At 41.2% G+C, this 15,035-nt stretch overlaps 1 protein-coding gene across 1 annotated transcript; it reads right to left on the bottom strand.

Moving 5' to 3' along the window:
- Positions 1-936: 936 nt before the first annotated feature.
- Positions 937-14,231, bottom strand: LOC128980407 (D-threitol dehydrogenase-like; the record flags this gene model as incomplete). Its single annotated transcript, XM_054398880.1, has 4 exons — positions 937-1,132; positions 8,267-8,384; positions 13,290-13,362; positions 14,023-14,231. Coding segments are annotated over 4 exons (596 nt in total), but the record flags the coding sequence as incomplete, so codon positions are not given.
- Positions 14,232-15,035: the final 804 nt, after the last annotated feature.

The raw sequence follows: 15,035 nt of genomic DNA, 5'->3' as shown, positions 1-15,035 counted from the left end.
TTGCCTCTTGTCTTATCACAGGGTGCAACTGAGCAGAGCCTGTCTCCTCCTTCCTGACACCCAGCCCTCAGATATTTATAAACATTGATTAAACCCCCTCTCAGTCTTGTCTTCAGACTAAACAGCTCCATGTCTCTCAGCCTCTCCTCATAGAGCAATGTTCCAGTCCCTTAATCACCTCGTAGTCCTCCACTGGTCTAGTAGAAGGTGTTCCTGGCCATGGCATGGAGGTTGGAACTAGATGATCTTTAAGGCCCCTTCCAACTTAAATCATTCTATAATTCTACAATATGTGTTTAACTTCAAGTACACAAGCAGTCCCCACTTACCTCAATGGGCTTTGGATTAGAGCCGTTATAGTTACCAGCCACAATTCCCTGTTAAGTGCAGTCCTCTTCTTTCAGGGGCATTTACATGGGTGTTTGGATAAAAACACTGTCAAAAACTAAGCACACCAGTAAATACGGAATGGCAACATTCAGGTTCAAATGCAATTAACTAATTTATTTTTTTAACACTACATCCAACTGTTTTTCACCACTCACAGATGCCACTGGAACAACTCAAACACAAAAAGAACACTATCCTGCACAGACCAGCTAATATGGATTGCTTTAGAAATGTCCCCTGATAAACTAAATAATAGCCAAAGCACACTGCAGTAAATGGGACTTAATATCTTCAAACATTAATTTAACAGAAATATGAATGCATAGCAAAAAAGATAAAAATGTTAAAAATGAAAGATTTAGCTTTTATTAGTAGTAGTAGTAGTATTATATGAGTCTCCAAAGCAACATCTGAAAGAAGAAAATAATCATTACATGTTAGCTGTCCACTCAGCCACATGGGTCAAAAACTGGGAATAAGCTAAACTCTAAGAGGCACTTTCCAAAGTGACCCAAGCCCCTGAGAGGGGAGGCTGGAGGACATCCTTTACCACAGGCTCTGCCCACCCTCAATGACCAGATTATGGCCTGTCATGTAGTCTGAGGCTTCAGAGGCCAGATAGACAACGGCAGCCTGCAGGTCGGTCACCTGTGCCAGCCTCCCAGCAGGGATGTCCAGCAGCCAGCGCCGCACCAGTGGCTGCAGGTCCTTGGAGTGGATGAGCGGCGTGTCCACGATGCCCCTGCAATGAGCACATACCACAAGGTCAGGACAGGATGTTGTCCAGAAGGAAAAGCAGCATTCGAATGCTTTCAAGATGTTAAGCTGGAAGGAAAAATCATGGAATAGCACAAAGGAGATGCACAAGTCAGACCTGCTCTGCCTCTACTGAAAGTCATGATGCAAATTTTAGTAGTGATTCTTTCACAGAATCACAGGACACTAGAGGTTGGCAGTGACCTCTGGAGATCATCTAGTCCAATCCCCCTGCTAAAGCAGGGTCATGCAGAGCAGGCTGCACAGGATTACAGTGTCCAGGCACATTTGTAATCTCTCCAGAGAAGGAGACTCCACAACCACTCTGGGCAGCCTTCTCTAGGGCTCCAGCACCCTCACAGGAAAGTATTTCCTCATGTTTAAATTGAGCTTCCTGTATTCCAGTTTGTGCCACTTCCCCCCTTCTCCTATCATTGGGCACTGATTAAAAGAATCTGGCTCCATCCTCTTGACCCCCATCCCCTAGCTATTTATCAGCATTAAGAAGATCCCCTCACAGGCTGCTCTTCTCCAGGTCTCTCAGCCTTTCCTCACGACAGAGATGCTTCAGTCCCTATTGCTTGTCATTGCTGACAGGCAGGCTTAGATGCTTTCTTTAAAGTGAGTACACGCATATTCTCTTCTTAGCTAATAGAAGGACTTCCTTACTTTTAGGTTACTCATTGTAATCATCATTTAATTTTTACTTTTTTAATAGATAACAAGCATGGCATTGGGACCAAAAATGCCTTGAACCAGGTCTGTCATGGCTCTTGGGAACTGTCATCCTTCTACTGATTTCTCTTCTCATCACTTCACAGCATAATGTCACACAGAGTGTTCATGTGCAGCCCAGAAACTGAAAACAGCCCGACTTGCCATATGTCAAAAAAACCGAGGGAAACAAAAGCCAGTGCCCTTGCAGGCACCAGACCCTTTCCACACAAAAAAAGGAGAGGCAAAGATAAACACAGCAAGCCCAGAACAATTCCCCTTAAACCACCCTCCCCTGACAAATCACACCACATTTACCTGCCCTGCTTCTTCTGCCTTAATGAGTGACTACACCATTTATTAAAACTCTGCAAAGTCCATTTTCTTCAGGTGCCCTAAAAATGAGCGATGCTCCAGAAAGCACAATGCAGGGTGAACATTTGGTTGGCTTTTATGACTTTAACTGCGACTGATTTGTCACACTCCTCCTTAACAACATATTTGTATTTTGCAAAATGTATAATTTTTTTTTCCTCCAGCCCCTGAACAAATATATTTACATAACTGTGTCTAACGAGAAATTACATTTAACTTCTCAGAAATGACAATAACTAAAACCTGAACTGCCAATTCCACTTCATTAGTGTGGTAGAAATGCATTCCAAATGTTAATAAAAATTCCAACATGCTGATAAATTAGCGCTTCTAAGGAGCATGTGACACCTTGGTTAACATATTCAACCTCAATTATATTTCTCTTCAGCACCCTGTTATCTGGAACCTTTGCTGGCAATCAGAGGTGCTGTTTTTCAGCGGCCAATTTTCTAGATAATGTAGCTTATCAACACTGTGGGTAAACTTGCCAATGAAATCAGGCTGCACTGAACCACACACACGCTAATTGCATCTCTTTTTTATGCATATTTACAGACTGTCACTTCAAAGAAATCAGTGGCCCATTGAGGCAGCCAGTTAGCTGGAAGAATTGCCTCTTGCAAATGAAAATTAGCAAACAAGCTAGTGATAAATATGAAATGAACAAAGTATAAAAATACCCGTTTTGTTCTGAAACTTCCTCGGCATCCCAATTTATACTTCCAAAGAAATGATTTTTTGATGCACAGCGGATTCTGGGTATGAGGCTTACCTTTTGTTTTAAACGAAGGCTGAAACCTGCTATTTAGTCTGTTTTGCAGTGGAACTAATTCAGACTTTGCCCCAAACATTTCTGTTTTCACTAACCGGGCAGGATTTAAAGATCAGCTTTATTTTTTTTCTTCTAATCGTTAATAAACACCAGAGCAGTTCAGAAACACTGAGCGATACAACTCGCTTAAGCTTTGGCAACATCACAAAATCAAACACATTCCAGTATAGAACTGCAGACAGTTTACTTCTTCCCCCCCAACCTCAGCCCCTTGCTCTCCCAAACTCCTTGAGAACTGGTTTTCTTCAGCAAGAAACGTGCTTTGAGCAGCAGACATGAAATGTATTGGACTCCTTTCCCTTATGTGCCTCTCACCATGCTTGCAAAACCAATATAATCATCCTGGCTTTTACACTATCAGAGATCAGAATAAGATCCGTATGATTTTGTTGGCGGTGGTGGTGTTTAATTCATATATATTTTTTAACCCCAAGGGAATGCAGATCAGAGAACATGACACAGTCCTCCAGCACAAGAGATTTTGTTAAAAAGAGGACTTTTTTCAATCTGCTCAAAAAAAAGCCCCAATTTCTGGTCTCACCATTGCAACCCCTAAATCACAGCACCGTGCCTCTCACTGGACCCTCCTTTAAGTTCACTTCCAGTAGCAAAAATTTAGATGTGCAACAAAAGTTTATTACAAATTTTTGTAACAGAAACGGGAGGGAGGAGGGGGAAATTCTAGCTCAGAACTTAAAAGTTGCAAACACACATGCTGATGGCACTATAAATATTAGGCATGTCATCGATACTACACATCTTCTGGGAAAGCTCTGGTGCCAAGTTGGGCAATTTAATGTTGTCGAACCCTTTTAGGCAGATTTTAGTTGGCTTCTAACCAGTTCCAGCAAAGACAACTGCCAATGCATTAATTCCCTACCTCATCTCGTATGCAGTGCTGAGCCTATCAGTACTTTCTGTTGCATGTCAATGTGATATCAAACTGCTGGTACCTTAGCATTAGATAGAAGCATCAATATTTCATTATCAATACAAAGGACAATTGAGACATTAGCAAAAAAAAAAAAAAAAAAAAAAAAAAGAACAAAACCAAAAGCCCCAAACCCAAAGCAAAACAGAAAAACCCCAAAACTCTCAATTGCCTAAAACATTTCCACACTGAGAGACATATTAGGAAAAAATATCACTTACCAGATACTTGACTGGAATTGTTACGTGCATTCAATCCCCAAATGAGAGAAAAAAAAAAAAAAAAAGATTCCATCTGTGTGTAACTTGATTTCTTTCAGATGAGTTATTAATTTGAATGAGTTAAGTAATGAGTTAAGTACACTCCACTTAATCAGGAAGTGTTTAATCACAAGATCCACTTAATTGGGACATCTCCCATGGAATTAAGATTTAAGTCCAAAGATACTTACCAGCAACGGCTGCTGCTTAATGGGGATAGTAACGCTGCTTAATTGGGATGCCTTCAGGTGATGCTAGGGTGTTCTTTCTCCTGCCAGCCCTGCCTCTCTTGCCCCATGAAGGGGTACCCCCAAAACCTGTGGTGATCCTGCCTTAACCTCCTTTCTGACTCCTCATAACCACAAGGATAAAAACCTGGTACAGCACCTTACAGATGCAGATCCATATTGTCCCAGAGGAGAAAGGCAGGCACAGAGGGGACAAAACTTCTTTGTCCATCACATCTCAAACCCAAATTCCTGCAGCCCAGCAGTGGGGAGCAATGGCTCATCCTCTGGAACTACTGAGACTCATCTGGTCTCTGACAAGCTGGCTGCCGAAGGTTGAGCTGAAGATCAGCTTTCAGCTGCCCATCCCAAATGTCATCACATTAAGGCATTTTATGCCTTACAAATCAAGCAGGGATAGCCCCCAAAGTAGACACTGATTCAGTGCAAGGGCTGCAAAAATAAAGCGTTCCAATGCTGCACATGCCAAAAGCCAAACACACTCTAAGGTCCTCTGCTCCACCCCACATACTTCATGTGTGCGAGGGCCAGCAAAGAGACTGGGTAGCTAGACATCAGCTGCCTGTCAGTGCTCTGTAAAGGTGCCTGTTCACACCCAGGTCCTCTTTGCAGCCTGAGCCCCATATCCTTTTTAGGAAAGTTCCATCAACTTCTTAATTTTGCACAGCATCAGTTGTGTATCAGACTATAATGCCATAGATCAAGAGGAGTGGGCAGCAGGTCAAAGGAGATGATTCTGTCCCTCTGCTCCACTCTGGTGAAACCCCACCGGGCATACTGTGTCCAGCTGTGGAATCCCCAGCACAAGAGATGGACCTGATAGAGTAGGTCACAAAAATGATCAGAGGGCTGGAACACCTCTGCTGTGAAGAAAGACAGAGAGTTGGGGTTATTCAGCCTGAAGAAGATAATGCTCTAGGGAGACCATATTGTGGCTTTTCAATAAAGACAACATATAAGAAAGAATGGGACAGTCTTATAGCAGGGCCTGTTGCAACAGGACAAGGGGTGATGGCTGTAAAATGAGAGGGGGATTTAGACTAGATACAAGGAAGACTTTTTTTTATGCTGAGGATGGTGAAACACTGGCCCAGGTTTCCCAGAGAGGTGGTAGATGTCCCATCCCTGGAAACATTCCAGGTCAGGTTGGGTGGGACTCTGAACAACCCAATCTAATTGTAGATGTCCTTGGTCATTTGCAGAGGAGTTGGTCCCTTCCAACTCAAAACATTCTATGAGTCTATGGTGGCTGAAGAGCTGAGCAGAGTTCTGTGATACATGGAGACACTTGCTGCTGCATGGAGCAACAAGCAAAGGCAGCTAAAGCATCCAAGTCTCAGCCATCATCTCCTCATGGGCATGAGGCATGACTGGCTGGCAAGAGAATCCTGAATGTTCCATTTTATAAATGCAATAAATTATCCTAAGGACTCTGCCATAACATTTTATGTATTGATAACTTTTATGCATTGTGCTGCATAAGTTTTATGCACTCATTAAGAAATTAAGTTGATAAAAAGTGAACAGATAGGAAGAGGGGGGAAAAGGCCAAAAGGTTTGTATGGTGAAATAACGTTTAAGGCCAGATTGGAGTGTTTAGAGCTGCAGAATGCTGAGAGTGCCTTAAAGCAGCCATGAGTGGAAGGGGAAAAGTACTGAAGGACACAGGTTTTACATATCCAGAGATTATCTTGGGTAGCATCATGCCCTGTATCTACCTTTTTGCTCCTCACAATCCCCTCCTATTATAACATACTACATGCTAGGTTGGACATCCATGCTTAGAAAGCCTTTGGGCACTTTTCAACCCTGCAAAGTACTCTGATGGCATGGAGAGATCTGCTTTGGCATTGAGGCTACTTCCTGGTGTTGGGCACTAAGTTCAAGTGGGCTGAAGGTGGCCCTGTGGGCTTCACAGTTCTGGGGATGGGTCAAAATCCACACTGGAACACAAGTTCAGTTTTCATACAGGCAAAGGGTAAACATGAAGGTTTATTTACTCTTAAGCACCTGTGGGTTTTGCCTGTGGTGAAGAGGAAGCTGAGCTGTACAAACCACTGTGGGCTCCTTCCTCTGAACCTTAGCCAGAGCTCCCTGGGCAGCTCTAGCATGAGGGGCTCAGCCAGAGCTCTGAAATGCCAGCAGGAAAGACCTGCCTGCCTGCAGAGCAGTTTTGTCCAGGTCCCTGCAGCAGTGAGAGGAACTGCTCTGCCCAGAACAGGGGACACTAATGACAGCAAAATATTTGTCTTCTGTCTGTCCTCTCTGGCTATTTCTCCACAAAGGAAACCCTTCCTTCTGTAGAATATTTATTTCAGAGCTAGAATTTAAGACAGGTAGGGATGATCAAAATGCAACCCTGTTTTGGCATGAAAAGTAGAAACAGAGAAGCGTGACTGGGTTTTGTCCATGCTCTGACAACTGCCTCCAGGAATATAAACTTCTTCAGATATGAGGGTACACTTCCAAGTTATACAAAACAATGAGTTTTGATAATTCAGTGGATAGGTTTTAAATTCATGTAAACCCTCTAGAAATGGGTAATTCCTCATCTAAGAGCCTCTTTATCTATGACTGTTGCGAATGTGCACTACTATCCCCCCTCTGTCTGTAAAGATTACCCATGTGTTTTCAGACACAGCTCCTGCCAGGTCCTACTGAGCTTCCCTAATTCCCTTCATCTCCCTTGCCTCCCAAAAGCCAGTGTAAATTCACCAGTGTTAGTTGTGGGAACACTATTGCAGAGCTGATAGCACTGGCATGGGGAAAATCCCATTATAAAGTAAGATGCTGTTTAAAGAATCTGTGGATCACATGGAGCTATGGCTGGAGTCACTGCTATAATTAGTAATAAATAATCATAAGGAGGGCAGCAAGTGCAAGGAAGTGGAGAGTGAAAACAGAGGCACTTCCATTGAGCTCTATGATTTTTTTTTTTTTAAACTCCACTTTGTGGAATAAAATATGTAATTTGGTTTTCCTAATTTGGTGCACATTATATCTTCGTTATTACAGTTTAACTCCTGGGTTAAAATCCTGCCCTTCTTACTTACTCTGATCGACTTCAGTGGCCTACAGATTTTGACTGCTTCCAACTAACACTACCCACTTGGGTTTCTGCTCAGCACTATCATGCACTGTTAATTGCTTAATAAAATAACTGGGTTAGGTATGAGAAAAAGGGAGGGAAAAGAAAAAGCCCATGTGGTAAGAAAACTTTTCTTTGTGAATTAAACCCCATCAAATAAAACATACAGCTTTAAGCCTCTGAAAGTAAGGAAAATGTAATTTGTAATAAATATATATATATATATTTACAAAATTACACCTGGCCTCCTATGACTGTCAGAGCTGAACAGCAGTACAATGTGGCTTTTAAAGTGCTTATATATTTGTCTCAAGCAAAAAGGGGAAAGAAGTATTGTCTATTAAGTGTCAAAAACCTTTTCTTTCACCGCAGAAGGCTTGGACAGACTAAGGAAATATTTCATCTGGAAGAGAAATGCTAAAAACTACCCTTCATGATATTGGAAAACCTATTATCAAATGCTAAAACCTCTTCTCAAATCCCTGAGCATACACAGCAACAGAGCAGGCTTGGCTCTAAGTATTTAAACCTTTGTTAAGGAAAAGACAACATAAAAAGGGATGCAATCCACCTGCTAATTAGAAACTTTATTTGCCGAGATACTGTTCATTTGAGCTTTGTCGAACGTTTCACTCTCTTTATACTTTCCAAATGAGTCTACATTTTACTTACGGGGAAATGCAGTTGACTTTTACTCCTCTGTCAATCCACTCAGCTCCTAACGTCTGTGTTAATTTCACCACCCCGGCTTTTGAAGTGTTGTACGCCAACTGCTTCTGCGGGTGCGGGACTAGAAGGGATTCAAAGAGAGAAAATTATTTATTCTCCACAAATTCAGAGAGCAGAGGCACAGCATGGATGAATCCCTGCATTGAGATGAACTCTTTGCCAGTTTTCCTGATATATGGACAAATCCCTGCATTGAGATGAAGTCTTTGCCAGTTTTCCTGATACATGGACACATCCCTGCATTGAGATGAACTCTTTGCCAGTTTTCCTGATACATGGACAAATCCCTGCATTGAGATGAACTCTTTGCCAGTTTTCCTCATACTAGCAGGAAGAAACAAGAATTTAGCCACCTACAACACAAAGCTCTAAATTTACAGTTTGCCATCTAACACTTTGTGCCTGAGCAGCTGGGATGCTGGGAAAAAAATGGAGGGGGAAAAAAAAATAAGATAAGAACTAAAGAAACATAGAAGGTTCTATATCTAGGCAAAACCAAACCAAATGTATTAAACATACATATGGAATATTTGATTACTCCAAAGAGAGATAAATAAATATATACACACATGGACATTCATATATTGTACACATATGTGAGTTTACATATAAAATAATAAAATATTAAATATAGACATAATTCTATTAAATACTTCTACACTGTATTACTAATAAAATATGGTATAGTGCACTGCTATAATGTAGTGTATTATGATATGATGCATGATATATGATATTTGATACATGGTATATGGTATAATATACTAAACATGGTAGAATAAAACATGATACAATATAGTGTAACATGGTACAATACAATACAACATAGCATAATGCACTCTAAGTGCACAATAGATTTTATATAACTTGTATTGCATTTTATTGCATTTTATTATCTTGCATTGCATTATATAGCATTGCATCATATTATATTGCATTGCATCATATTATATTGCATTGTATTACATTGATTGCATCATAGTATATGGCATTATATATAGCTTCTTGGCACAAGTTATTCTCCCTAATTTTGAAATGATCCATAGTCTGAAGCCAACACATCACATTATCTGATCAGTGTTTATGTGGATGTGAGCACAGGTGTGTCCCAAAAATCCAGCACACCCACCACTTTTTCAAATCTGAAGCCTCTGAAAACGTTTCAAAGATGTCACATGTCAGTCAGAGAGGGAAAATGATCAGCTTGCTAATTACAATGTTCAGGCTTGTTAGTGCTGTGAGCTCCGGTGGCTCTGCCCCTCCACCAGCTCTTACACTCACAATGTTCCCAAGAAAGCTACTTAAGGATAAATCCCCAGTGGATGTAAAGTGCTTTAAACCCAGGGGAGTCTAACCCATTCGGCCCAGCTGGAGGGATTTACACCCACAAAGTGTGTCTCCCTGGACTTCTCTGGCTGTCATTATGCCTTCATTAAACAAATCCAGTGCAATGCACTGATCTGTCATTAGCAACGGGTTGCTGACTCTTTCATGGAGGGGGAGCGGGGGCAAACAGTGCTAAATACCAGTAATAATGAAGGGAAATCATTGTTTCCTGTGGGGTTGAACCTTGGAAGACAGAAAATTGTTGTATTTGTGTAAGGTGCAGCCGGCAAACCTCATGGCATGTTGATAGAAACACCTAAGTGACACTGGTGAAAGGAATTAAATTGGTCTTAATTTACGAATGTGGGCTGGTACATGGGTTGCAGATCTCTGCCACCCATGATATCCCAACACATCCGCTACTGCTTTTATTGGCTAGAATTATTGAGTTTAAGTGTGACAATTTAAAGGGTGAAAAGAGAACAGTAACTGAGTTATCCAAAATCTGGAAGAGCCAAAAGCTCTGCAGCAAGTTACTCAGCATGTGAATAAGAACCTTTGTCTTGGACATCGATGTTTGTGAAGGGATCTAAAGCACACACATGATGGGAACAATAATTGCTGTTTGGGTTTTTCTGCTTGTGCTGAAGGATTACTCAGAACTCAGAGGCCTTTTGTTTGCTACAAAGAGCATATCACACCATGGCCCCCCTCTGCCAGCATTTAGTTCTGCTCTCATTTTTTGTTCAACATGAAATAATTCACATTTCAACTACCAGAGCTGCTTTGCCCTCTGCGTGTGCCTGTTGCCCCCTGGACACGGTGCACCATGTGGGCTCTCCAAAAGATGTGGAACGTAATTTCTTGATTAATTGCCATGCATCAGCTCCAAGTTACACACAACTTCGGTAGTTAACCTTGCAACCTCCCAAAAGCAGTTCTTTGCTGAACTTTCCAAACATGTCTGTTTGTGATAAATCATTCAGCATTTGCTAAGAGGATAAGAGTTTTGGCCCTGGCTCTGCACCTCTACTGCCTGTGGGTGAGAATAGCAAGTTGCTGCGAGCTATCAGAAACAGCTTTCTGATCTGGGGTGGGTGGCTGAGACAGGGTTTTCAAAAGTCCTCCCATGTAAATGTTTTGTCTTCCTAAGAACACCTAAGGAAGGTAACACTGAAGATGAAATTTCCCCCTCCTGAGATACGTGTCTGCTCTCAACTGAAAGAGCTCAAGAAGGAGCCTATGGGCACTGTGAAGCCCTAGTGCTGGGTGGGCTTTTTTTCATCTCTGCACCCTGTTCCACTTCCTCTTCCCTTAACTCAGATGAATCTTCCAGACTCTTATACAAAGGGGCTAAAGCTTGTGAATAAAGCTATGCCTCCAGCAGTGACACCAAAAACCAAAAAGTTTGTAAGGCTTCTGGGAAGCAAGGACACTACCTCCTGTTTCAGACAGAGAAGATGGGAGGAAAGCAGATAAAATGCTGCCAACATCAGCTGCACTACATTTTAAACACCTGACACTATAGTTTTGCAACCTAGTTCAGTGCATAAGGTTTCTAGCCTGACCTTGAAGCAACCATATTAATGAGAGGTGGACAAAGAGAAGACCAGAGCCTTCACCACTGTAAAAACTACAGAGCTGAGTTACACCTGTGCAAATGGCAGAGCCACAGCAGCCTCCTCCCTGCTGCTGAAGCATACGTCTGGACTAATTCCAGTCAAATACCAGAATCAAAATGCACATATGCAAAATGTATGCAGCTTATCTTCAATTAATTAAAGCTGATTCTGAGCAGTGTCTCTGGGAAAAAAAAAAAATCACAAACAAAAACCTCTCTACCCTGCTAAGTGTCTCCTCATTTTCCTCTATCTCTGAGGAAGGACTCAACCTACCACAACAACAACAACAAAAAAAATATCCCCTATTTCTAGAAACATTTCATACTATGCCAGTTGGCCAACATACTTAAATACCCAACCAACCAACATATTTATTTAACATTCAGCAGATGGACATGATATGAACATCGTGGTTTTCAGTTGTAGTTTTATAACTAGTAGATTTTCTCAATGCCAAGATTTCAACAGGTTCAGAAGGTAAACACTTCTCTTGATCTCTTAACTTCTGGCCTAGCATATATTAACTTTCAATGACATTTAAGTACATCTTCTGATGACCCTTCCAGGGCTGTTCTCAGGGTTTTTTTTTTCCTGCTCCAGGACTGATACTACCCTCCAATGTGATCCCCATGTGGGTCTCAGTGAACTTGACATGCCAGCCAAGGAGGTGCAGCTCTGCATTGGGGTTGGAATGGATGTCATGATGGAATGGCATTGCCTCCCAGTTCACCAGAACCGTGCCAGGGCTTGATGGACAATCCCTGGAAGGAAAAGCCTCTCCTTAAGCAGTGGAGAGCACTTCTGGGCTGCAAGAGCCAGGCTGGGAGCAGCATGCCAAACCAGGAGACCCTCAGCTGGGACCAATTTCCAGATATTCAGAACTTTCTCTGGGATGGAATACTTATCAGCAAGTTTTGCATTGCAATAATGATGTGGACAGTGACAGCCCAAGCCCAGAGTGGAGCCCCACTGGGTAGAGCAGTGCACAAAAGTCTGGGGCATTTGAAATTTAAAAGGCTTTACATCTTTTCAAGACTGATTTTCTTTGAGAGACTTTTGTAACTCTGCAGAGCTGGGGTGGAGGGATGGTGCCTGTGTTTAGGCATAAGTAAAACAGCTGGTAAAGACACTTGAAAAAAAAGATTAACAACAACATTATAAATGCAGTTTCGAAGAAACATTCAAAGTTACTGTGCAATAAACTGAGCAGAATGTCACAGAATGTCAAACTGGGCACAGTAAAAATAAATGTTATTCCCAAGGAAAATAAAAAGACTGCATATTTATGTAACATTCAGCAGATGGACATGATATTAATACAGGGGTTTTCAGTTGTACTTTTATAGCTACTAGATTTTCTTGCCTAACTTGGCAACCCAAGGCACCATTTGATTTTTGGATTTGGACAATACTGCAACAGATGTCCAGACCAATAAAATAAATTCCTAAAGGGCTATGCTTAATTTGTGTAATTGATCAATTTTTGTTACATGGGCCTCAGTTCACCAGCATGTAACTGCCTTCCAGATTAGCTCAGCAGTAGGGATTTCATTCCATATGTTACAATGGTTTACTGGCACTTCTGCAGACACTGCTGATTCAGCACCATTGGTGGAGCCACCTGTTGGCAATGAGAATTAAATAAAACCTGTGGGTACCGGAGCAAAAAACCAACCTAAAACTTTTTGGATGGCTTCTAAACATCACAGAGGCAACATTCCTGCAGTCAAATGTGTTTGCCTGAAGTTACTGGGGAGTTCATCAGCACCTCTCTCTTGCCATCAGTGCATCAGTCAAAGATGTCTCCACCTCCTCTACAAAAGGTAATAAGTGAGCTAAAACGTAGAGGACAGATAAATGTTGAAAAATGATATCAATAAAAATTTTGTAGTACATTTCCTCTAATACAAAGTGTCAGTGATTTACTCCTTCCCAATACAGGTTTAATTGATTCAAATAGCATCGGTAGTAATTAAAATATGGATTCTGAAGCACAACTGCTAGCTCTCATCACTCACCTATTAAACTTGCCATAGATGCTGTGTTAATTATCTTCCCATATCCTTGATTCAGCATAATGCGACCTGCAGCCTGTGACAGAAATTAAAGGAAAGACCAGTGACCCTTTTTGTGATTGTGCTAATAATGACATGATAATAAATTAGTCTTCACTTTTCAGAAGAGTTTATGTGCTAACACTTTTTTTTTTCTTTTTTTAAGCACTCAGTATAAAAAAAACTTGGTATAAAAATAGCTGACACAGGAAAAATCCCATTGCCATTTCACTGTTGCCAGACCTGGTGGCAATATTTATTTTTTTTCCCAAAATAATCACTGATGTTGGGAATGGACTCGCCCCCAACAAAGCTTTTTAGTTTTCAGGATGTATCCAACCAACCACCCTCCAAAAAAAAAAAAAAAAAAAAAAAGATCTGGTCATAGTTAAATGCCTGGGCTTAGGTAGCCAATAAGTAACAGCTGCTTTTGACATCGTGGACCAAAATCTGTAGATGATATAAAGTGAATCTCTTCTTAACTCCACCAAAACTAGGACCAATTTTATTGTGATAATACCAAAACTAGGGCCAATTGAATTGTGATAATGCCAAAACTAGGGCCAATTGAATTATGATAATGCCAAAACTAGGACCAATTGAATTGTGATAATTCATTGCTACATCTTGGTGAAGTAAATGCTTAGAGGATTACCACCCATTTGCAAAACAAACCAGCACAGCATTTCACACTTACTTGGCAGCACAGAAATAGTCCTCTTAAATTAACATTAAAAGTTTTGTCCCACTCTTCCAGGGAAGTGTCTTCGCTCGCAGAGTTCATGTTGATCCCTGCGTTGTTGCAGGCGATGTGAACCGTGCCCCAGCGCTCTACAATTGCATCCACAACCCTCTGCACATCCTCAGGTTTGCTTACATCTGCTGCCAGAGCAATGCTTTTAATCCCTTCAGTAAAGCAGAAGTGATAAAAAGTCAGTACAAGAATTTATAGAGAAAGGAAAAATATCCATTTTTTAAAAATAATTAATTCATATATTGATCATATTTTGTACGTGACCGCTTGTTTTGATTCTCTATAAAGTGTAGCAAAACGTGCTTGTTGTTGCAGTGCTGTTACTGTAAAGTTGCTAACTGGTTTGCTTGTTGGAGGCAAACATAAACCCCAGGTATGAATGGAGTTTGCCACTCCACCAGGACGAAGCTTTGAACACTGCACCATCTTCTGTCCAAACCCTCAACTGCAGCTTCCCTCTCCCCAAGCAATTCCACAGAGACCATCACTCGTGGATGGCTGGTTAACAGCTCAGGAACAAGATAAAGCAAAGAACTCGTTCATTTGCTCAAAACTAGGTGGTTTTTGTGCTTTCAAGATGCTGCAGAAATCAAACTAATTCATCCAAAAAGTGCTCTCTGAACAAGCTACAAAATCCAGAAAAAAGCAAACCAGTTTTAGGTGGGAACTAACAGGGAATGCCTGTGGGTTTGCAGGTACAGTAATCATTGTTTCCAGCCTTATTTGCTACAAATTACATTGTCAGAATAACACAGACATTCAGAAATTAAGTGATTTACTGGATCTGAAACCTGCAAAAGTTGTGCTTCTTATTCCTAGAAAAATCCTTGCACCAGGGTTGTTCCATAAATAGATTCATTTAATTTACTATCAAAATCAGATTTAAATATTCCTATTATGAAACAAAATAAACAGCCTACTGAGATAACTGATGCAAATGGGATTACACCCATCCT

This window comes from Indicator indicator, unplaced genomic scaffold (genome assembly GCF_027791375.1).
Source record: "Indicator indicator isolate 239-I01 unplaced genomic scaffold, UM_Iind_1.1 iindUn_scaffold_161, whole genome shotgun sequence".
Lineage (NCBI taxonomy): Eukaryota > Metazoa > Chordata > Aves > Piciformes > Indicatoridae > Indicator > Indicator indicator.
Note: the sequence above shows the minus strand (reverse complement) of the source record. Positions and strands in the feature narration are given on the sequence as shown.